This window comes from Moschus berezovskii, chromosome 17, assembly GCF_049115385.1.
Source record: "Moschus berezovskii isolate FMDL1 chromosome 17, NW_MosBer_1.0, whole genome shotgun sequence".
NCBI lineage: Eukaryota > Metazoa > Chordata > Mammalia > Artiodactyla > Moschidae > Moschus > Moschus berezovskii.
Window position 1 is genome coordinate 80,496,728 of NC_142476.1, and position 23,420 is coordinate 80,520,147.

The 23,420-nt window shown below is 42.0% G+C and overlaps 2 protein-coding genes across 4 annotated transcripts in view; one reads left to right on the top strand and one right to left on the bottom strand.

The window, feature by feature from the left end:
* Nucleotides 1–14,364, bottom strand: part of LOC129551702 (uncharacterized) — a 447,940-nt gene extending 433,576 nt beyond the window's left edge. For both annotated transcript variants that reach the window (XR_016039652.1, XM_088845551.1), the window contains exon 1: nucleotides 14,018–14,364. The gene's annotated coding sequence lies outside the window, so the exon portion shown is untranslated. The remainder of the gene's footprint in view (nucleotides 1–14,017) is intronic.
* Nucleotides 14,365–14,422: 58 nt separating this feature from the next.
* Nucleotides 14,423–17,701, top strand: RGS2 (regulator of G protein signaling 2). Of its 2 annotated transcripts, none has more exons than XM_055419916.2 (5): nucleotides 14,423–14,566; nucleotides 15,560–15,661; nucleotides 15,764–15,825; nucleotides 16,394–16,560; nucleotides 16,836–17,701. In XM_055419916.2, exons 1-5 carry the CDS (start codon nucleotides 14,457–14,459, stop codon nucleotides 17,028–17,030), a joined length of 636 nt encoding a protein of 211 aa, XP_055275891.2. In that variant the 5' UTR covers nucleotides 14,423–14,456; the 3' UTR covers nucleotides 17,031–17,701. The 2 variants fall into 2 exon arrangements, with proteins under 2 accessions (XP_055275891.2, XP_055275892.2); XM_055419917.2 differs by having other exon boundaries at nucleotides 14,437–14,672.
* Nucleotides 17,702–23,420: the final 5,719 nt, after the last annotated feature.

Sequence of the window (23,420 nt, forward strand, 5' to 3'; positions counted from 1 at the left end):
CCTCAAAAAAATTCTTGGGCAAACTTCCTGCCACCCTGTGCTTTGGAGCAATATAGGAATTACCAGACCCTTAGTGGTTTTATTCAGTTCACCTGAAAAATCCACTGAAGCCTGGTCACGACTCACTAACAGCAGCGCTCCCGCTGCAGCACAGACTCACCTTCAGGTGCCCTCTCAATGCTGCACTCCACACAACCACTAAGGGACAAACACAGATGGGTCAGTTATTTTCAGTCTTTATTACATGTGGAATGTAAAAAATAGAACAAATGAACATGACAAGACAGAAACAGACTCACAGATACAGAGAACAAACTGGTTACCAATGAGGAGAGGGAATGGGAATGGGGCAGGACTCGTGAAGGGGATTAAGAGGGACGGACTGCTGGGTAGAGACGAACATACAAAGATGTAACTTACAGCACAAGGAATACAGCCAACATGTTATAATGACTTCATATAATCTATAAAAATACGGAATCACTATGTTGTACACCTGAAGTTAATGTTGCAAATCAACTATACTTCAATTTAAAAAAGAAAGAAGAAATTAAGACAAGTTCTTTTCTGTGTATGACTTGGACCACATCCCACATATTTTTATACGTGATTACTCCATCTTAATGATTTCTAAATAGCCTTTCAATTTTACCTTTATTTCCTCCTTGGCCTACAAGCTCTTCATTTAGTACACTCTCCATATAAAGCAAAACTCAGGAAACATATTATTAATATGTGGGCTTCTGGTAAAGCCTCTAAAGCAATGCAATTTTACCCTCACACATGACCCTTATAGCACACCTCTATTGCTTGAAAGAGGAAACCTTCTCAGGTTATACTGAGGATGCCATCCACTTACTGCTCAAGAGATACCAATTTTACTGCCATTCAAGTCTGATAGGTTTTTTCTTCCTATCTTCCTTCCTTTGGTCCTTTCTATTTTACATATTCCCAAGTTCCATATTTCTTGTATGTCAATGGCATATTTTCCTCTTTTCCAGCAGTACTACAAAGCTTCCTGTTCTCCTTTCTCCTCTTTTTAACTTTTTTCCCATTTCAGTGGATTTTGGGGACGAGGAGGAGGTAACTGCACAGGCTCAAGATAAGACCTTAAAGCAAAAATCCAGAATTTTTTTAAACTCTTTCAAGTGTTACCCAATGGATCATATTCTTAATAAGGCTTTCCTACTTGTTCTCCTCTTCTTGAACCTAAGAAAATTATCTAAACTGATAATTGTACATATTGATATTATATATTACAATGTTATCATAAAGTTGAACGTTATAACCCAAATAATGCAATAGTGCTTATATGTGAAAAGAAATTAAGAGCTTCAAAGCAGTACAAGTACAAAGGAAATTATTTTCTATCATTATGAAAGTTTTTAAAACACTGAGGAAGTGTTCTGTCCTCTAAAGTCTACAGTGCACTAGGCCACAGTCCATTTGCCTGAGAGAAGGAAAAAGCTGTGACCTATTATATAATGATCCAAAACAGAAATTCCTAAACACAAGAAACAAGTATACCTTTATATTATTTGTTTCTAATTAAGACAAATATATATACACACATATGTACATACATATGATTTTGTTCAAATATATATTGTAATAGACAGTGAAATGAGAAAAAATAACAATACCATATGACCTTTTTAATCCTGTGATTCTCTTAAAACATTTTTATTAGAGGAAACGTTAGATTTTTCACATGTTCATGTTTTAAATGGATAGACTGCATATTACTACCTAGTCAATGTTACTTCTAATTTGTATCTCTGTTAAATAGTTTTATAAATAAAGTTTATTTTATCTATTTAAAATAGGTAAAAGTCAGACTTTTAAGAAAAGTAACGAAGAGATTATTCAATAAATTGCAAACAAAAAATACTAACAGAAAGAATAGTAAGCTTACTTAAAAACACTGCAAAGCTCAGTGTTAACATGGAAAGTTTGTAAGGTTACAAGAGGAATTTAATTACAGATATGGAGAACATATGAACCTCTGGCACAAGTCACACAGGTAACAGATGCCAGATGCCCTGGAAAAGTAACCATGCATTCACCCATTCATTCATACTTCCACCCATCCATACCATTAGCAAATATTTATTGAGGATTCTCTATGTTCCAGGATACAATAGTTTTTAAAGGAGGAGGAGGAGGAAGAAAGAGGCAGGGAGAGGAGGAGAAACTGTCTACTGAGGAATAGGGACAAGAAACCAGGCAATTATGTTGCGGTAAGAACGGATAACCAACAAGGACCTTCTCTATAGCACAGGGAACTCTGCTCAATGTTGTGTGGCAGCCTGGATGGGAGGGGAGTTTGGGGGAGAATGGATACATGAACATGAATGGCTAAGTCCCTTTGCTATTTACCTGAAACTATCACAACACTGTCAATTGGCTATACCTCAATACAAAATTAAAAGTATAAAAAAATAAAATTATAATCAATTACAGCTTCCCTGGGAGCTCAAATGGTAAAGAATCTGCCTGCAATGAAGGAGACTTGCGTTCAATCCCTGAGTAAGGAAGATACCCTTGAGAAGGCAATGGCAACCCACTCAAATATTCTTGCCTGGAGAATTCCATGGACAGAAGAACCTTGCAGGCTACAGTCCATGAGATCACAAAGAGTCAGACACAAGTGAATGACTAACACACGAGGATATGACTATAATAGTGTATGTCATAAAATTTTTTAATGATTTATTCATTAATATATATAGTCTAGGCATACTGCTGTTTCTTTTTTATCAGTACATGAATTATTATACCTGTAAATAAAATTTCTTTAAAAAAAAACAATGTATTGTGTTAAGCACATTAATATGCGCTGTGAGCACATCTAGGAGAAGCACCTCACCCAGATTTGTCAGCAGAGGGAGGAAAAGTGTGCAGGTGGTGTGCAGGGAAGTTTCCAGTGATACCTGGAAAAGTGTGAATGACAGAGAAGACAGTCAGATAGAGTGGAGAGAATGGGAAAAGGTCCAAGTAGGGGGAACAGTGTGAGTGATGGCTAAAGGAAAGAGCAAGCATGGCACAGGGAAGGAGCTGCAAAATATTCAGGAGATAAGGGCACTGAGAGCAAGGCGGCAGTAATAAAAGATAAGAGAATAAATGAAAAGGTTTCAGGGGCTAGATAAAAAAGATCTTACATGACAATTTAAGAAATTCAGAACTTACCTTAAGGGTAATGAAAAGTCACTAGCAGTTCTAATCACAAACGCAATAAGACCAGATAAGGGTTTTAGTGAAATTATGCTGGCTGAAAATAGACCAGTCAACAGAGAGGATCAATTAGAAGAACATCAATAAGAAGCATTGCTTGGATCCATAAGAGAGAGGAAGAGAGGATTAGGAAAATGGAAATGGGAGTGAAGTCTCAAGATATATTTAAGAAATAAAATTAATAGGCAGGATAAACTTGATATGGGACTCAGAGAGGGTGGAACTCAAAAGTGACCACTCCATCCACCCTCGAGCTTTGTCTCAGGCAACAAAGTAGATGATGGAACCATTCACTGAGACAGACAACTAACGCAAAGAAACAGGTTTAAGTGCATAGATGGGAAACACTGTTTTTAACAAGCTCACTGGAACTAACTATGAGTCATCTAAGTGAATCAAGCTAACGGACATTTAGCTATAAGAGTCTGAGATGAGAAGAGAGATGAGCATGGAGATGCATCAGCACACAGACCACAGCTGAGTTTATGGAAGTGAATGCACAGTGTGAACATGCAAAGCAAAACCAGAAGACATTTAAGGAACTTCAGCATCCAAGGGAAAAACGAGCAGACACTGTAAAGGAGGCTGAAAGAAGAACCTCTTCCCAAACAGAGGTCCACTTGATATCCCTATAAAAAGCTGAGACATTACTTTACCAACAAAGGTCCATATAGTTGAAGCTATGGTTTTTTCAGTAGTCATGTATGGATGTGAGAGTTGGACTATAAAGAAAGCTGAGCGCTGAAGAATTGATGCTTTTGCACTGTGGTGTTGGAGAAGACTCTTGATAGTCCCTCGGACTGCAAGGAGATCCAACCAGTCCATCCTAAAGAAAATCAGTCCTGAATATTCATTGGAAGGACGGATGCTGACGCTGAAACTCCAATACTTTGGCCACCTGATGTGAAGAACTGACTCACTGGAAAAGACCCTGATGCTGGGAAAGATTGAAGGCAGGAGAAGGGGACGACAGAAGATGAAGTGGTTGGATGGCATCACCAACGTGATGGACATGAGTTTGAATAAGTTCCAGGAGTTGATGATGGACAGGGAGGCCTGGCGTGCTGCAGTCCTTGGGGTCGCAAAGAGGTGGACACAACTGAGCAACTGAACTGAACTGATAAAAATTCCCTGGCTTAGATCTGGGAGACCCATGAAGAAAGTTCTCCTGACCACCTTAAACTTGTATCTTTGCTAAGCCTTCTAACACCTGATAGCCGCCACCACCTACCCTCTTCTCTACCCTCGCCAATGGACTCACACACTTCCACACTTTCACGACGTTCATAAGCACTTTAATCTTCAAAATCAAAAGGCAGTCTGTTAAGAAGGTTTATTTATATATTATATGGCAAAACTTAAATATTTAATATTTAAAAGGAAGGGAGATACTCCTCCATGGTGGTAGCTTCAGAAAGCAAAGACAGCTTCTTCCAGAAGCTCCTCAGGTTTGCTCCAGTCATCCACCAGTCCAAGGGATTGTGATGTTCCCCAAAGGGCAGACAGCCAGGATCTCACAGAGGTAGAAAGAAGATAAGGAACAAAATGTCAAGTTGACTGAAATTCTCCAGCTCCAACTTGTAGGCGGCTGCTTCAGAACAGGAATTAGAAGCTTATCACCTTTCGGAAAGACAGCAGAGGAAAGACTCAGAGCATCGGTCCTTACACCCTGACATTCATGTTGTTCACCCTGCTTTATTCTTTCAAAAAACTCTACAATAGATGTTTAAAAGCAAGCACTATTGGGAAAAAACTGAGTCCTGCCAAAGATGAACTTTTCACATGAGTGTGAGCCCCACCAGATTCAGAATATGGATTTTATTCACACGTTTCCTGTTCTTCAGAGAGGGCAATGGGGACCTGCAAATATGGAGAGGCTGCCCAGGAATCCTGCAGTTACTCAGCACGGGGTCCTGCTGAAGCAGCGTCCTGGACTCCCGAGCCGTTGTTATTTCCCTCAGACAGCATGTGCTGTGAGAGGGCTCTCCTCACCTGGTCGGCAGAGTGCAGGGCTTTAACAACGCCCATTTAGCCATCTCTGTATTGCCGTCCACTGCAGCAAGCGTTCATCTCTGCCAGCTCATGTGTCCCAACTTCACAGTGACCTGTGAACCAAGCCACGCCAAGAGAAGAAACAGACTCCTACTCCACATCCCAACTCCAGAAGACCTACAGTCTCCCTCAGGATCATGACTTCAAGAGAAAAATGAGAAGTGGACATTTCATAATCAGGGTGAGTTTTTTAAAATGCAAATTGGATAACTGCTCTCCAATGGCTGTCTCGTGCTATGCCATTACCATGGGAAGGAAAGACCAGGCTTTACCGCAGATTACAAGACAAAGACGAGAGATTCGATGGGCAGAGCCAAGCACTGAGCTGCGTAAACCTTTATCTGTTGCCCTCCTACCTGAGCTCAAGACTCATGAGAAACACAGCCAAGACCTGCAGAGCCACCCAGTTTCACCGAATCCAGACTGACACATCTCCAGTCTACTCCAAGACACATGAGTGAATCAGCCCAGTCAGCTGAGATCCCCAGCCAGAGCCAGTGAACTCCCCACCATCTTGCAGACTCAATGACAAGACTGACCGGTAAGTGAGGCAGACAAACCTGGGTGCCCCACTGCCTAAGGGTCAGCCCCTGTGAGGAAAAGCTGCAGCCAACATCCAACAGCTTCAAAGACGATGATTCTGAACAGAAGCACCCTGAAGGGCTTCTGTCATACACGTTTCGCCACATGCAAGAAGAGTTTGAAAAAATAATGTTTTCTTTGCTAATACTTGGATTGCACATTTTTGAGGGCTGAAAACTTTTTAAAATTCCAATGATCTATTTCTTATTTTTCAAAAGTGAAATTGGTAAAGCTGAAGCCTTTGCAGGATCCTCCATAATCTGTCCCCCATCCTCTCCCACATACATTCGAGGCCATCCAGACACAGAGAGGCTCTGAGAACAGGAAGGTTTCTGTGACCTGTATGGGTAAAATAAGACCTCCAGGACCACATAATGAAAAACCAATCAAGAGGAAAAGGAGCATTAGCCTATAATTTATTGTATTTGTGTCCCTCCTCCATCTGCACTGAGGTCTACCCTAGTTACCAGGCATGGGGCCAGTTCACAAAGATGCTCACTAGTGTTGTTTGGTCTATGAAGCAATCTGAGTCCTGGAAACCTGCGCTGGTTCAGAACAGCTAAGGTGGTCCTTGGGGGTCTGCTCATGACTTAGCTGCTCTGTGTAGCCCTGGTTCTGGACATGCTGTACCGGCCAGTGGCCACTCTCCTAAAAAACATTAAAACAGAGCCAGAGCCCATGGATTACTGTGGGAGATGGTGTCATTTACAGTCATAGTCAGATTTCTAATAATTAAAAGCCTTCTTTACACAAGACAGCGAGCTAGCTATTGAAGTTTCTGCCCTTCTGAAGGAAAGACATAAAAAATTGACAAGTTTAACCTAATTTAAAAATAATTTACAGGATCTTAATCAACTTTAATAGAGGCCAGACTCAAGAAGAAACTACTAGCAACAGAAAAACTGAAAGCCATAAATAAAGACCCACTTCCTTGGGGGCTCAGATGGTAAAGAATCTGCTCGCAATGTGGGAGACCCGGATTCAATCCCAGGGTCAGGAAGATACCTTGGAGAAGGGAACGGCAACTTACTCAGTATTCTTGCCTGGAGACTACTGGAGAATAAAGAGCTGGAAATCTTCAACTCCTTGCTTGGAATTAAAATATCGGCCTTTACAAAAGGACTTAGCAAAGAGAAATCTAAATGTTTGGAACAAGATGACATTACAAGAAATATTAAGTCTTTGAAAGATTCATTGAAACCCATCCAATTCAGGTAACTTCAAGCAAACAGCCATTAAAGTATACCAGAAAAACAAAGAACAACTTCAGACAGCACTAGAAAGATGCTTCAGATGAAAATTCCCATCTTCGGGGAAGTAAAAACTGATTTCACAAGAAGCTAAAGAACAGAGAGGAAAAGTGAGCCAATTTGTTTATCGGCAAAAAAAGTTAAAAAAAAAAAAAAGAAAGAAAACTCTACTGCATCTGGAACAAGTTCTAAATGATTATGAAAGTCAGATCATTATTCAAGATGAGAGTTCAATCTGCAGCTCATGAAGAAGGCAATGTGGATGTGGAGCCTTGAAACCAGGTACAGACACACATGGGAAAATAAAACTTCTAATAAGATGAACTCAAAGCAGTTTTGATGAAACTGACTCACTCTGCTTGGTTAAATACAGCTGATCTAGGCTTGGTGAAGCCAGGTGACTATGTTCACCTATGTTGGGTTTATTTTAAAATTCATTTAAAAACTCTTAAAAAGCTTATAAGCTTATGAAACCAAATGTACACTGCATTAACTGAAAGAAATAAAATAACTGAAGCACTGCAAGTCTATTAAGTCTCCAAAGAAGAAAGCCTCACAATGATCAGAAAAGGAGGGCAGGTGTTGGGGGGGGTGGGTATGGGGGGTAAGGAATGTACTTAGAAAGGAATAGGCAGAACCACTAGAGACAACTTAACATACTTCCTATACTGCACTGAGAAAAAGAAATGAATTTTCACCAAACATCTAATGCAGGGAGAATTCACCCTGTGAAGATAGTGGAGAATTCTTTCAAAATATCAATATATAGAAATGTTAGCATGTGGAAGAGCGAGACATTTTCAAAACATTTTTCAGGAAGAACTTAAAACATTTCTAAAAGTAACCTTACGTCCCCTGATGTTCCCTATGGGGCATCTGGAAGAGTAAAAGGGGCTACCAGGGCACCCAGTGGATGAACAGACCCCCCTCCCCCAGAAAGCAGCAGTATCTGGTAATGACAGCCCAGGGGCCAGGAGCCAGCACCTGGTGGAGAGCAGATGCAGCCTCCCCAGGTCAGCACCACGGACAGAAAAATCCTCCACTAACCACCCTCATCCTTAACACGGTGCATCCTCTGCAGAAGCAAGACACAGCTTGTCCTGGTGTTCCTTGGACTGGCAGACACACTCAGGGTCTTCTGATTCAACCTTTCTACCTGGATGGAGACCAGAATTCGATTCCTGGGTTGGGAAGATCGTCTGGAGAAGGGAATGGCAATCCACTCCAATATTCTTGCCTGGAGAATTCCATGAACAGAGAAGCCTGGCAGGCTACAGTTCACGGTGTTGCAAAGAGTCGGACACAACTGAGCGACTAACACACACACACACACACCCCTGGTTGGAAGACACACACACACCCCCCCTGGTTGGAAGACACACACACACACACACACACACACACACACACACACACACACACACACACCCTGGTTGGAAGACACACACACACACACACCAGTTGGAAGACACACACACACACACCCTGGCTGGAAGACACACACACACACACCCTGGCTGGAAGACACACACACACACACACACACACACCCTGGCTGGAAGACACACACACACACACACACCCTGGCTGGAAGACACACACACACACACACACCCTGGCTGGAAGACACACACACACACACACACACACACACACACACACACCCTGGCTGGAAGACACACACACACACACACACACACACACACCCTGGCTGGAAGACACACACACACACACACACACACACACACCCTGGCTGGAAGACACACACACACACACACACACACACCCTGGTTGGAAGACACACACACACACACACCCTGGCTGGAAGACAGACAGACACACACACACACCCTGGTTGGAAGACACACACACACACATCCCCTGGCTGGAAGACACACACACACACACACACACACACACACACCCTGGTTGGAAGACACACACACACACACCCTGGTTGGAACACACACACACACACACACCCTGGTTGGAACACACACACACACACACACACACACCCTGGTTGGAACACACACACACACACACACACACACACACCCTGGTTGGAACACACACACACACACACACCCTGGTTGGAACACACACACACACACACCCTGGTTGGAACGAACACACACACACACACACACACACACACCCTGGTTGGAAGATCCGCCACCTTAGATGCAGCATACATACACACACACACATACACACCCTGGTTGGAAGACCCGCCACCTTAGATGCAGCAGCAGTAAATAATGGATGCTAGAAAAGCAACAACAAAAACAAAAAAGAGTCACGTGGAAGACAGCAATCCTGCTGTAAAGTTTTGCTGAACACCAGGCCTGTGCATTATTATCAACCAGACACTCAGGACATTCCCCAAAATGGTTTTTTTTTTTTCAGTTCCTCACAAAGGAAAGTTTCTATAATTACTTTCACCTTGAAGATTTGAAGCCTAGGCACAAGAAAGCTAAGCAATTTCTCTGGGGTCCCAGCTAACATAATGCCAGGAACTGGGAACTAAAAGCAAGTATCCCAATTAAGGACAAGCCCTCCATCTGTCCTGCTCTCCTAAGGATAATTTACGAAAATAAAGACAAAATTATTTTGTCTTTTCAAACTAAGGATGTTAGTTCAGCATTCAGGACTCAAATATTTATAACATGGCAATTGGATCAGGCCCACGGGTATCTCCTTGAAAGTGCTATTCTTTTACCAATTAATTTGGTTAAGATTTTGGAATTTTTGTTTAAAAAAAAAAAAACGTGTTTGGGAGAGAAAATTCACAAAGTTTTAGGGTTTTGTGAAGTAGTCCATGAATCAAAGATCTTTGAAAATCAGTGTCTGAAATGGAGTAATACTCTCTTCATAGGAACAGTCAACTGGAAATACCAGTGCAAATGGATTCCTCATTTATTAGATGAAAAGCAGCCTTTCTTCAAACTTTAAAAAAGATTCTCTGTGACTGATAACATATAGAACTTTGAAATCTTGTATATTATGATGCCACTGTCTCAGGATTTCAAAACAGTAATCAATAGACATTTGGCATTTTAATGATTTGACAGAATTCTGTAAACAGAAATTAAAATCCCAGGAGAACAAGTGTCAGCAAAGAAATTCCTAGCCTGAGGGACAAAATGCCATCTATGTGACTTATTTCTAATCAACTACTCTCCCCTGACAGTCCATGCAGATCTTGGTCACTGGAACAGAGCAGCAACAGGCAGACACTGGAAGTAATCCCCAAACCTAGACTTCACACTCAGTGTCCTTTAACTACAGGAACCTACCAGACATATTTCAATACATTGATACATTTATTTGGGAAGGAAAAAATGTGATGCTCCTGTTGTTGATTTCTAAAGAGAATCCAATGCTTTACTTGATAAGGGAGAATTATTAAATTTAAGTAGGCTGTGCCTGCATTTGGAGTATGGCGGACTTCATACTATGCATGAATTCAAGGCAGAGCTATGGAAATGCTCTTGCTGGAATTATCAATGCAAGGACTAAGTAAAATTATTAACTCCTCTATAATACATGTCAGGTATTTGGTTGAAACTCTTGATTCATCCCAGACAAAAACACTGACTTTCTCTCTTTTCAGCTCCTGGGTATGCAAATTACATTCTAAGAAAGACAGCAATTATGAGTTTTTTAAATGTCAGATCATATTAGGAATGAAGAGTAGAGTACAGAATCCTGTGGGGTCATAAGTTCATTCATTGTGGGGTCATATGTTCAGTCTGTTTAAAGAATATTTCACCAATTAAGGTTAAACAATATCCAAAAGGGGGGTGGAAGGACAAAGATAGACAAATATGTCAAGACAGGTGTCACACTTCCTCAAATACTTCAACAATTACAATACTAAAAGTTTCCAATTACTCATCACACCCTTTGCCACATGGCGCTTAATTTCCTAATTTTTTCCCCTTTTTTTAAACTTCTCACCGATTTAAAAATTCATGACGTATGCAACAGGTTTTCAACTTTTACAAATTTAGAAACTAACATATCTTACTGACCAAAAAAGTAAAGCACAGGGTAATACACAGAATGATTCTCCAGGGTCTGAAAGTTATCATGTATAAATACTTTTAGATAATAATAGTAGTTTTTATTAATAATGGCATACAGCCGGAAGAGAAGAGTGTGTATGGCAGAAGACACTTTTGCTTTTCATTATTCTCCCTTTCGTGTTACTAGAAACTTGTATTTTTTTGTTTGCTTTCCTCAGTAACTTAAATTTTTTTAGCTACAAAAAGTTCCAGAACCACCCTGCAAGCTTCCACCACCAATGTGCTCAGCAGACAGCCTCTCCAGTAGAGGGCATGGTAGAGCTGACAGCAAAATGTATGTCCAGCTCATCAAGGCACTCTCAAGCTGCGGTTTTGCTGTGCAGTATTTACATCCTATTGCAGTGTTTCTTCTTCCACCACAGAATGGAAAATATGTGTCATCTTAATATTAAGCAATTCCATTTACCTAAAAGCCAGTTGCAACCAAAAAAACAAAGGGAAGTCATTAAAGACTATAGCTTTCATTTTAAATGTACTGGTCTGCCTACCTTAATACCAGCTGTCAATCGGAAATGGTTTGCAAAAAAAGCAAATAGATTCATTAAACACTTACAAGAAACATCTAGAATGGTCTATATTTCAAGCAGTTACTTACATGGACACATATACATTGATGGTCGTGAACTTTTCTGAAGAGGATCTCTGAAAAGTTCAAATACCAGTTTACTTATTTTTTATTTGGTTTTTTTACCCAGAGAACATTAAGTATCTATCATGAGTTCAATATTCTACAAAGCTGTGACATTATCTTGAATTTTAACAGTGCTTAACATTTATAACTTAACTCTGAATTAATCTTTTAATGATTTTTCTACCTGGAATAACTATGCTTCAGATAGTTCCTTTTCCCCACATATGCAAATTAAGAAAGACAAACTTTTGTACAGTACTTTAAAATTTACAAAGGCCTTTCATGAAAGATTCACATAATATCCAATGAGGTTGACAAGAAAGACACATTACTCTTATTAGAGATGAGACACTGGTGCTTAGGAGGTGGGATGGGACTGTCCCAATAGTTACTTAGTATTTACTGGTGAAGCCAAGACTCTAACTAGGTATCCAGACACAAGTCCAGCTCTCCTTGCTGCCTCTTTGTCAGAACTCCTGTTTTTTCCACTACAAGTGAATTCTACCATCCAAAATTCTAAGTGAGAAATATATTGAGGTTTATACTAGCAAGAAAAGCAAATGTTTACATATTACACATATTTAACAAACAAGTACTTAATCATCACAAAGTGAAAATAGCTGTAGAAAATATCATGTAAAGTTCTTATAGAGATGAAGAGCATATGCTTGAGAAAAATTATATTCTTACATTTCACAAAGTTGCTTTCAAATATTTATTACTGAAATCTAAATGATTTTTCCTTTCCATAACTGAGTATACAGCTGTTCTCTTTAGTAATAACTGCAGGTTTTACTCCCCAAGTCAAACTTGGAGCTCCAACTACTGGCAGCTCATCATAAGAATATGGTAAACTAGTTCCAATTTTAACAGCTCTAATACAAAGTAGAGAACATACTTGCAGCCTGTATTAAATAAGCAGAGACATCACTTTGCTGACAAAAGTCCCTATATTCAAAGCTATGGTTTTTCCAATAGTAATGTATGAATGTGAGCGTTGGACCATAAAGAAGGCTGAGCATCGAAGAAATTTCTGCTTTCAAATTGCTGCACTGGAGAAGACTCTTGAGAGTCTCCCAGCAAAGCGATCGAACCAGTCAGTCCTTAAGGAAATGAACCCTCAATATTCACTGGAAGGACTGATGCTGAAGCTCCAATACTTTGGCCAGCTGATGCGAGAAGCAGACTGACTGGGAAAGACTCTGATGCTGGGAAAGACTGAGGGCAGGAGGAGAAGAGGGTGACAGAGAATAAGATGATTGGATGACATCACCGACTCAATGGACATGAGTTTGAGCAAACACCAGGGGATAAAGAAGAACAGGGAAGCCTGGCAAGTTGCAGCCCATGGAACTGCAGTCAGAAATGACTTAGGGACAGAACAGCAAAAACCTTAATGTTAATCTGCCTACTTAGATACTTCAGGAAGAACCACCTGAATATTCCACTGTACAATTCTATAATGGTATCTGAAATCAAGTCATTTTGGAGTGGCGGTTATCTACTTAGCCTGACCAAGCAAACCACTTAAATCCTGCTACAGCAAGATGATTTCTGAAGAATCAAGACATTAAGCTTATTCAAAGAAGCTGTGAACGCCTCCCTCCCTCCACCCCCATCTCTCTTTTTTGCCAGTTAAAAGTGTTCTGGCAAATTCTAAGCCAACTAAGAGTGACTCAGGAGGAAATCCTGCATGCTTGCTCTTTTACACTAAAATGATTCTGGTACACGACAGCTGCGAGCTCTTGGTGTTTCCCTGTTAAGAAGAGCTGTAATTTCTTTTTCTGTTCTGGAAGGAGAGGCGTCCAAGGACTCCTGAGAAATAAGTCTGCAACCCCACGGACCGACCCAACCACGAGCCTGCTGGTAATCAAAACCGCACACCCAGTTAAAGCACTTTCTCCTCTTCCTTCCCTGACCAATGTGCATTCCCCCACAGGGCTCCAAGATGCTCGGGCACGCTGCAGAGCAGATCACACAACTGCCCCTGGACTTCACTGTTCCTCCCATTGTTTCCTTCACCAAATTAAAAGGCGTCTCAAAGAACAGGTGAGGGTCAGTTCCCAGATTAAGAAAGGAGGCGAGGTGCGAGGACTTGCGCTCCAAAAACACATCCCCTTTTAAACCTAATTCAAAATAAGGTGACTGCATTCGGCTTCCCAATATGCAACCTTTACCTGCTGGGAATCACGGCTCCCTTTGGGGTCAGGAGCTCTGGAGAGCGGGGGAGGGAATGAGACAGGGACGAGGCGGGGAGCCAGTGGCCCCGCCGAGCCTGCAGCCAACCTGGCTCCCTGCCCGCCACGGCCCTGCGACCCCACGGCCGGCCGCCAAACTGGGCAAAGGTCGCCTGCGACCGTTCAAAAGGGAATTTTCTCTGACCCGACACCAGGGCGAGCGTCCTTCCCGACTGCGCACGACGCCGGGACAGCGGACGTCAGCGGGGCTCCAGTTTCCAGACCCTTCGGCGGCGGTCCGCGGCCGCCGTCGGCCAATCGGAGCCCGCGGGGGGCGGGACCGGCGCCGTGAGGCCCCGCCCCCGCGCCGCGGCCTGTTATAAATACGGGTGCCGGCGGCCCGACCCCCTAGAGCGGCGTTTCCAGCTGGAGGGCGATAATGCAAAGTGCTATGTTCCTGGCTGTCCAGCACGACTGCGGCCCCATGGACAAAGGCGCTAGCACCGGCCCTAAGAACGAGGAGAAGCGAGAGAAGATGAAGCGAACCCTGTGAGTGCGGCTTTCTTCCTCCCTGACTGGCCGCGCCTACGGACCCAGCTGTCCCGGGCGGCTGCAAACGCGGTACACTCGCGCTGGCCTTCGGCATGGGAACTAGGTAGCCTGCCTGCATCTCTGCAGGAAAAAAAGAAAAATATGTGTGTGTAAAATGTTAATTTGTTAAGTTTAAAACTGTGTGGTGTAGGTATTTATCGAAGGACTCGGGTAGAGTTTAGAAACTGCAGAAAATTCTTGATGTAGGGGCGGAGATAGGTGCGGGTTGGCTTTTTGTCTCCCTGCATCGAAAATGACTTCGGAGAATCCTGCGGCCACGCGCCCCCGGCCTTCGTGAGAGGCACTGTCAATTCTGATCTGCTTACACGACTGCTGGGATGGAGATATTTTTGCTGATACTTTTAATTTTTTTAATTGAAAAGCATGTCTCACCCACTCAAGAGTGTGGAACATATAATTGTTCTGCATCACCTTCTTAAAATGAGCGCTGCAGTTGGGGGAGGGGGCGGTCAATCTCGCGCACACACCTCATTGTGCACAGCTTCTCGGGTGGTCCCGAGCCTGCTGCTCTGAGAGTAGAAGGGAAATGAGCATGGGCTGGCTCAGGGCAGGTCCACTGTGGGCTTCCTCAAGTGTGAAATATCTCAGAATTGTAATTAACCATTGCAGAAAAACTGGCTGCCTTTTGTGAGCCAGAAATAGCATCTGCCTTTGAACTATGCAAACTAAATTCATTAAAATACCCTATAATTGTAGGTCGTCCTGTCCTTACTTATAAAACTAATAATTATGTTCAGATGAGTGGATGAAACTAGTGTGTTGAGTACTTAGATGCTGGATTAAAGGAGTGAGACTGACTGGAGGAGTTGTTTTGTCTTATTTGGCTAGTCTGTAGCTACTGGGGGCGACTTTATTTGGTAAAAATGCCTTAAGCTGCAGTGGCAGTTTCAAGTGTTGCCGCTAAGTGAGTATCTGTTTTTTCTTTTGTAGATTAAAAGATTGGAAGAGCCGTTTGAGCTACTTCTTGCAAAATTCCTCCTCTCCTGGGAAGCCCAAAACTGGCAAGAAAAGCAAACAGCAAACATTCATCAAGTAAGTTGAAAATCTTGTACTTGCCAACATGCATAGCTCACTGCTGAGCTGAAGAGGGGACCTCTGGCTAGCGGGAGCTGATGTGCAGACTTTCTTTTGCAGGCCTTCTCCCGAGGAAGCCCAGCTGTGGTCAGAAGCATTTGATGAGCTGCTAGCCAGTAAATGTAAGTTAACCTCTTGAATTTGATCTATTTCAAGTATCAGGAGAGTATGGTATGGTTGTGTCCACACAGCAAGAGCAGCTTGCCCAAGGAGAGTTTGACTTTATAATCACTGTACCATGGGGCCTATTTTTCTCCTTTATTTCCCAGTGATTAACCAGGGAAATGCGTGGCTTTTTCACTATAGGTGGGGAGTTGGGGGAAATAGCCCCAGATTGTAATGGCAGTTGCTGTCTGTTAAGGTTGAGTCAGCTTTTCCATTGCAAACAATGTTTTCAAGAGGCTTCATTCCCATAGAACTTATAGCTCCCCTATAAGTTGTGTTAACAGCAAAGCTAAGTGTTTATATTTTTGTAGTAGTGTGCCAACTTATGCATTTTGCTGACTGGCATCTTAGTCTTTAAAGAGCTAAATTTTGAGGATTACAGGTTTGAGTAAACTCAAGAAAATTGCTGCCATCTGGCAATAATAAAATATGGGGCCAGGCTTGTGGGAGTTCTAGGAAAACACATAAGGGATTATTTGGGCACTCAATGCAATTTCTGCATGCTTTCTTCCTTCCCTCCCCCAGATGGTCTTGCTGCATTCAGGGCTTTTTTAAAATCTGAATTCTGTGAAGAAAATATTGAATTCTGGCTGGCCTGTGAAGACTTCAAAAAAACCAAGTCACCCCAAAAGCTGTCCTCAAAAGCAAAGAAAATATATACTGACTTCATAGAAAAAGAAGCTCCAAAAGAGGTAAAGGGGGAAAAAGTTCCTTGTTTCAGCATATTTTGAATATCCTCAGCACCAAAGTGAAAAGAATTTTAAAAGACCTCAAATTAAAGGGGGGTGGGTGAGTAGGCTGTTTTTCCCCTACTTCTGCCTCTCAGTGAGGTTAATTACATTTCTTCACTGACTTAGCTGGTGACACTGGCCACACATTATAGTTTGGGTTTGTTTTTTTTTTGTTTTCAAATACTATATATATTTCAATTTCTAACTCTTAATATGGAATAATTGTTTTATTTCAGATCAACATAGACTTTCAAACCAAAACTCTGATTGCCCAAAACATACAGGAAGCTACCAGTGGCTGCTTCACAACTGCCCAGAAAAGGGTATATAGCTTGATGGAGAACAACTCTTATCCACGTTTCTTGGAGTCAGAATTCTACCAGGACTTGTGTAAAAAGCCGCAGATCACCACAGAACCCCATGCTACATGAGATGAAAGCGGGAGCCCAGAAACGGAGGACATTTCATTTTTTTCCTAAGGGGAAAGGCTGTTACCTGCCAAAAAGACTGACCTTGAATTCAGCCTGGGTGTTCAGGAAACATCACTCAGAACTATTGATTCAGGATTCAGAGCTGGGTAGTGAATCAGGAAGCCAGTCGCCACGTAGGAGAAGCTGGTACTGGGACAGCTTCCGTAACTGATGGAGCACACAGAGAGAGTGTGGTCTAAATGTGGTGTGTTTCACGCTGGAAAAGCAGGAGCTTGAGACTGAAAGATAACGATGTAACACTATTGGTCCAGAAGCATTTACAATCAATAGGTCTGGGATTATGTGGCCCTAGCTAGCTGGCTGTACATCTTTCCCTAAATTACCACATAGTGGTTTAGATGTAGTTTCTTTAGTTCTAGGTAATACATGTTTACTATGTGCAAGGGTATTGATGTTCCTATGACTACAGATGATCAGTACTATTGTCTCACATAACTCTAAACTGAAACGATCTGTCTTTGAACTGTCAATTGGTGCCTGTACTAGAATGAGTGCTTTTGTGTAGAAAATGACAGTGTCCATTATGAGTGCCAAAACTGTCCTGATGGCAGCTAAACTTTGAAGTGGTCTTTGAATACTTTTTAATAAATTTATTTTGATAAATAATGTTATTGACTATTTGGTCCAGATGTGCGTTGGGATATTTTTTCATAATTAAATTCGGCAGAAACAAGTATCTCCTCTAGGAGAGAAGAGATATCAGTTGATGGGCCTGTTGAGTAACAGTTGACTGTCCTTAGAATTGAGAAATCACAGCTGCTGGGAAGATGCTGCTCGCATCTCTAATGCTTTGGTAGGTCACAGGAGGTCAGACCATCACCCTGGGATCAACCTTCTAATATAGTCTTGTAAAAATCAAGCTTGTTGAAAATATGAGAACATTGCTTTAAAGCCCTTCATGAGTATAGAACAGCTAAATATGAGAAGTAAACTGATGTAACAGACAAAGCACCAAAATTATTCACATAATTAAGCCACTCAAATAATGCCAAATAAAGATGAAAGTTGTCAGTCACTCCGTGTTGTCTGACTCTTTGCGACCCCATGGACTGCAGCACACCAGGCTTCCCTGTCCTTCGCCATCTCCCAGAGCTTGCTCAAACTCATGTCCATCAAGTCGGTGATGCCATCCAACCAAAGATGAAAGTAGGCCTGCCTTTTTATTTCCCTTGGTTCCAAGTTCTCCCCACAAGGTCTGTACATGAGCTTCCAAGATCAATACCTGAAACTGTTCACTTCTGTGATGAATTAGTACAAAGTCAGAATTTCTCTGATTCACCTGCCTTCATTTGGCCAGTAAAGAATCTGGCTATGTTATTGCAGCTAATAATGAAGGCAGGAAACACACTTTGTGGCTAGGACTTCATCTAGAAGTATGCTCTTTCTTTCCATGGTTGAGAGGCCGTAAGACTCTTTAGAAAGGAGTACTGTTCTCCGGCAGGCTGCCTTTTCAACCTTGATGATGGTCTTCATTTTGAAAATGAGGGCAAACTCTCAACTTGGAAAAACTGAGCCCATGTACTGATTTCTCACACCTCTGTGACTTTAGGAGTCTCCATCTGTACAGGCTCCTCAAGTCACACCTTCATATCTGTCCCACTGGTTCCTGTGAGGTAGTAAGAGGCTTTAGAAAGTATAAAGCATTTTTTAAAAAAATACATTTATTCTGATTTCCCAGAAGAAAAATTGACCTCCCATAGTTTATTGTTTTTATTTTGCTTCCACTGATCTTCACCTTCACCAGCCTTACCAGAAGCAATAGGCACTATATCCATAAGAGACAAACTGGTCCACTCCTGTGTCACCAGCAACCAGATACATAACAGGTGCTCCATAAATAGCGATAGAATAAAAATTCTGAGGCTCACTGAAAGAGATATTTCTTTGGAGAATAAATATGTCAGGTCTGCACAAGCCCTAATTTGGAAACGTTTTGGCCAGCGGAGAAACCCAGGAGTCACACCATGTATCCAGTTTGTCACCAAGTGCTATTTTACTTCAAGTCTCTCTCCAGCCTGCTTTCTGTTGCCACCCTGATTCCAGAAACCACCATCTGCTCAGGCAACTGCACTAGTCTCAAATCATCTGCCCTCACTCACTTTTCCCCGCTCCAGTGTGTTCCCTGCTTTGAACTCTAAGGATCCTCTCAACACAGAAACCTGATCTTATCTCCCGTTGCTTATAAACCCTTGACAGCTTTCCCAAACAATCAGGACAAAGGCATCCCTAAAATGGTCTAACACCTGCGTGGGCTTGACCCCTTCTTCCACTCCATCCACCAGAAGTCCCCCAGCTCTCTCTGCAAGCCTTACCACCCTACTTCCGCTCCCCCATGGTTGCCAGGCCCACTGCTCCCACAGGGCCTTTGCCCATCATAGGCCCGCTGCATGGATTGCAATTTTAGCTCTTCCTCATCATTTACAGATCAGTGCAATTGTCACTTCCTCGGGGAAGCCTTCCCTGACCTCCTTACCTGGGTCAGATCCCCTCGGGTTTCCCTGGTGGCTCAGATGGTAAAGAATCTGCCTGCAGTGTGGGAAACCTGGGTTCGATCCCTGGGTTGGGAAGACCCCCGGAGGAGGACACGGTAACCCACTCCAGTATTCGTGCCTGGAGAAGCCTGGTGGCTATAGTCCATGGGGTCGGAAAGAGTCGGACATGACTGAGCGACATCATTTACAGATCAGTGCAGTTGTCACTTCCTCAGGGAAGCCTTCCCTGACCTCCTTACCTGGGTCAGATCCCCTTTTAGACTTTCTTACCAGCTTCTCTAATTTAGCACACTTAATAGAATTCTCATTTATTTGTACGATAATAATTCTCTTTTCCCCCTGGATTGCGGATGTCACAATTCAAGGACTCCATGTCTTTTTCCGCTCACTGCTGAATCCCAACACCTAGCGCCTTGCCAGGCACACAATGCCAGCTGTGTGAATCATTGTCAAATGAATGAATGAATGAGTGAATATTAACAACTCTTTTAAATTTTGGTGAAACAGAAAGTATCAACCAATGCACAAGGAACTAAGGGCAGGTTTTAAAAGCCCCATTTCTGCAAACATCTGAAAATATATTTTCTTGGCAAAAAATAAATACCCCTTGCTAAGTATGTTGTCTATAACTTTTGACCTTTAATAGAAGAAGCCAGATTATAGTAACAAAAAGAAAGAGTTCTGACTTTTTCAGAGCTGCTAAAAGTACAGACTTTATTCGGTTGGTCTTTTCCAATGTGCTTTAGTGTAGAACAAGCTGAAATAGATTTAAGATTAGAAACCGCATACTTCCACAAATAAATATTACTTACTGCTCTCATTTCTCAGAGTTCGTACACTTAGGATCCACAGTCCACTTATTTTGATAACATTTTGTTTTCCATATACTTTAAGTTCAGGAGCATTTCAAGATGTAATTTCATACAGTCCCACCAAAAAAAAAAAAAAAAACAGAATTGCGTATCATCTGTCACGTGAGCACAGAGAGGCAACACGTGTTTCACTCAGGTGATTTAAAGTGATCACCCAAAATTTCATAGGAAATAGGTATTTGATAGAGGACTTGTTTGTCTGACCACAATATTTGATCATTTCTGGCAGTGATTCTCACCACGTGAAGCTGAAGAGTGAGGAGACAGTGATTTTGTCAATGGCAAAAAGATGAGGTTTATCTCAATTTTGGCATTGTACCTAGGTAGAGTTGCTTGAGGCAACAATTACCACCCCCAAAATCTTCTGTGGCCTGCTTTGAAAGTCTAAAACTATATCCCAGACTCTTTGAGCAACTACTATTCAGGCCCATCATTTTTAACAACTGCATAGTGTTCTATAGCATGCATTTGTTATAATTAATTAAATTCTCCTTTGTTGAACACTGTAAATTTTCTATTATATATGTTCTGTAAACAGTATGAAAGGTTAATTATGTGAGTGTATACACATTATGTACTTGTATGCATATATATGTATGTATGCATAAATGATGTATGTATATTTAAAATTTTTCATCTTAAAAATAAAAAAGAAAGAGAAATCACCAGCGGAAGTAAGCAGTATATTCTAGCCTGAGGCAATAGCATTGATCAAAAGCCTGATATTACCAATGGGGGCCCATGATTCAGCATCACCAGAGTATCTGGCAGGATAAGGCTTGGATGGGTGTTAGAAGTATGGCCCAGAACCAGGTGATAGACAGCCTTGAATACTAAGGGTTAGGATTTTATTCTGAGGTAATGCATACCAATCTCAAGTGTACAAAAAATAAACTGCGCAGCAAATGAAGGATGAGTTGGGGTCAAGTAGATGAATTACAAGACTGTAGTTATAGCCCAGATAAGACATGCCATGTGCCTAGGCCAGAACACTATCACCAAATAATTCAGTGTCACCTGACAGCAAATTTTATCAATATATCTATGCAGAGCTCTGATCTCAACCATCAGTTCAGTTCAGTTCAGTCGCTCAGTCGTGTCCGACTCTCCGCGACCCCATGAATCACAGCACGCCAGGCCTCCCTGTCCATCACCAACTCCCGGAGTACACTCAAACTCATGTCCACAGAGTCGGTGATGCCATCCAGCCATCTCATTCTCCGTCGTCCCCTTCTCCTCCCGCCCCCAACCTTTCCCAGCATCAGAGTCTTTTCCAGTGAGTCAACTCGTCTCATGAGGTGGCCAAAGTATTGGAGTTTCAGCTTTAGCATCAGTCCCTCCAATGAACATCCAGGATTGATCTCCCTTAGAATGGACTGGTTGGATCTCCTTGCAGTATAAGGGACTCTCAAGAGTCTTCTCCAACACCACAGTTCAAAAGCATCGATTCTTCGGCGATCAGCTTTCTTCACAGTCCAACTCTCACATCCATACATGACCACGGGAAAAACCATTGCCTTGACTAGACGGACCTTGGTCGGCAAAGTAATGTCTCTGCTTTTTAATATACTATCAAGGTTGGTCATAACTTTCCTTCCAAGGAGCAAGCGTCTTTTAATTTCATGGCTGCAATCAGCATCTGCAGTGATTTTGGAGCCCAAAAAAACAAAGTCTGACACTGTTTCCACTGTTTTTCCATCTATTTCCCATGAAGTGATGGGACCAGATGCCATGATCTTTGTTTTCTGAATGTTGAGCTTCAAGCCAACCTTTTCACTCTCCTCTTTCACTTTCATCAAGAGGCTTTTGAGTTCCTCTTCACTTTCTGCCATAAGGGTAGTGTCATCTGCATATCTGAGGTTATTGATATTTCTCCCAGCAATCTTGATTCCAGCTTTTGCTTCTTCCAGCCCAGTGTTCCTCATGATGTACTCTGCATATAAGTTAAATAAGCAAGGTGACAATATACAACCTTGACGTACACCTTTTCCTATTTGGAACCAGTCTGTTGTTCCATGTCCAGTTCTAACTGTTGCTTCCTGACCTGCATACAGGTTTCTCAAGAGGCAGGTCAGGTGGTCTGGGATTCCCATCTCTTTCAGAATGTTCCACAGTTTATTGTGATCCACACAGTCAAAGGCTTTGGCATAGTCAATGAAGCAGAAATAGATGTTTTTCTGAAACTCTCTTGCTTTCTCCATGATCCAGCGGATGTTGGCAATTTGATCTCTGGTGCCTCTGCCTTTTCTAAAACCTGCTTGAACATCTGGAAGTTCACGGTTTACATACTGCTGAAGCCTGGCTTGGAGAATTTTGAGCATGACTTTACTAGCGTGTGAGATGAGTGCAATTGTGCGGTAGTTTGAGCATTCTTTGGCATTGCCTTTCTTTGGGATTGGAATGAAGACTGACCTCTTCCAGTCCTGTGGCCACTGCTGAGTTTTCCAAATCTGCTGGCATATTGAGTGCAGCACTTTCACAGCATCATCTTACAGGGGGTCATAAGACACGCGACCTGTCCTCCAAGAGGTACCAATTAAGTATCTGATGAAATAATGTACAAAAACTGAAACATGACATGGGCTATGACTGATGATTAATTAGCAAAAGAGAAGTGCAAAAACCTTTAGCAGGAATGAAAAAAAGAACAAAGTGAAATGGCTTTTTTAAGTGATTTTTTTTTAAATGGATCTATTAGCAAGGATGAAGGGGAGAATGTCAGGGTGGAAAAATAGTTTAAATAAAGGGAAAGGAAGAAAGCAGGATTTTATTTACCATTGTGCTGTGATACACAACAGCTAAATGAACACAGATACTGTAGGCAGATACTTTTGAAGGGGATATACACTTGAAAAGTATTTCATTGATTTGTTCTTGGCAAATATTTATGAAAAGTTTCTCTGAACAAGGAAGATGTGAAAAAGCAGAAGAAATGGTCATCTATTGAGAAGGATAAAAAGAAACAG

Excerpts from the sequence above, each read along its gene's own strand:
- RGS2 (XM_055419916.2), top strand. The coding sequence starts at position 14,457 with ATGCAAAGTGCTATGTTCCTGGCTGTCCAGCACGACTGCGGCCCCATG. Across the intron at positions 15,662-15,763 it reads AAACAGCAAACATTCATCAA|GCCTTCTCCCGAGGAAGCCC; the intron begins GTAAGTTGAAAA and ends TTTCTTTTGCAG. Across the intron at positions 15,826-16,393 it reads TGAGCTGCTAGCCAGTAAAT|ATGGTCTTGCTGCATTCAGG; the intron begins GTAAGTTAACCT and ends TCCCTCCCCCAG.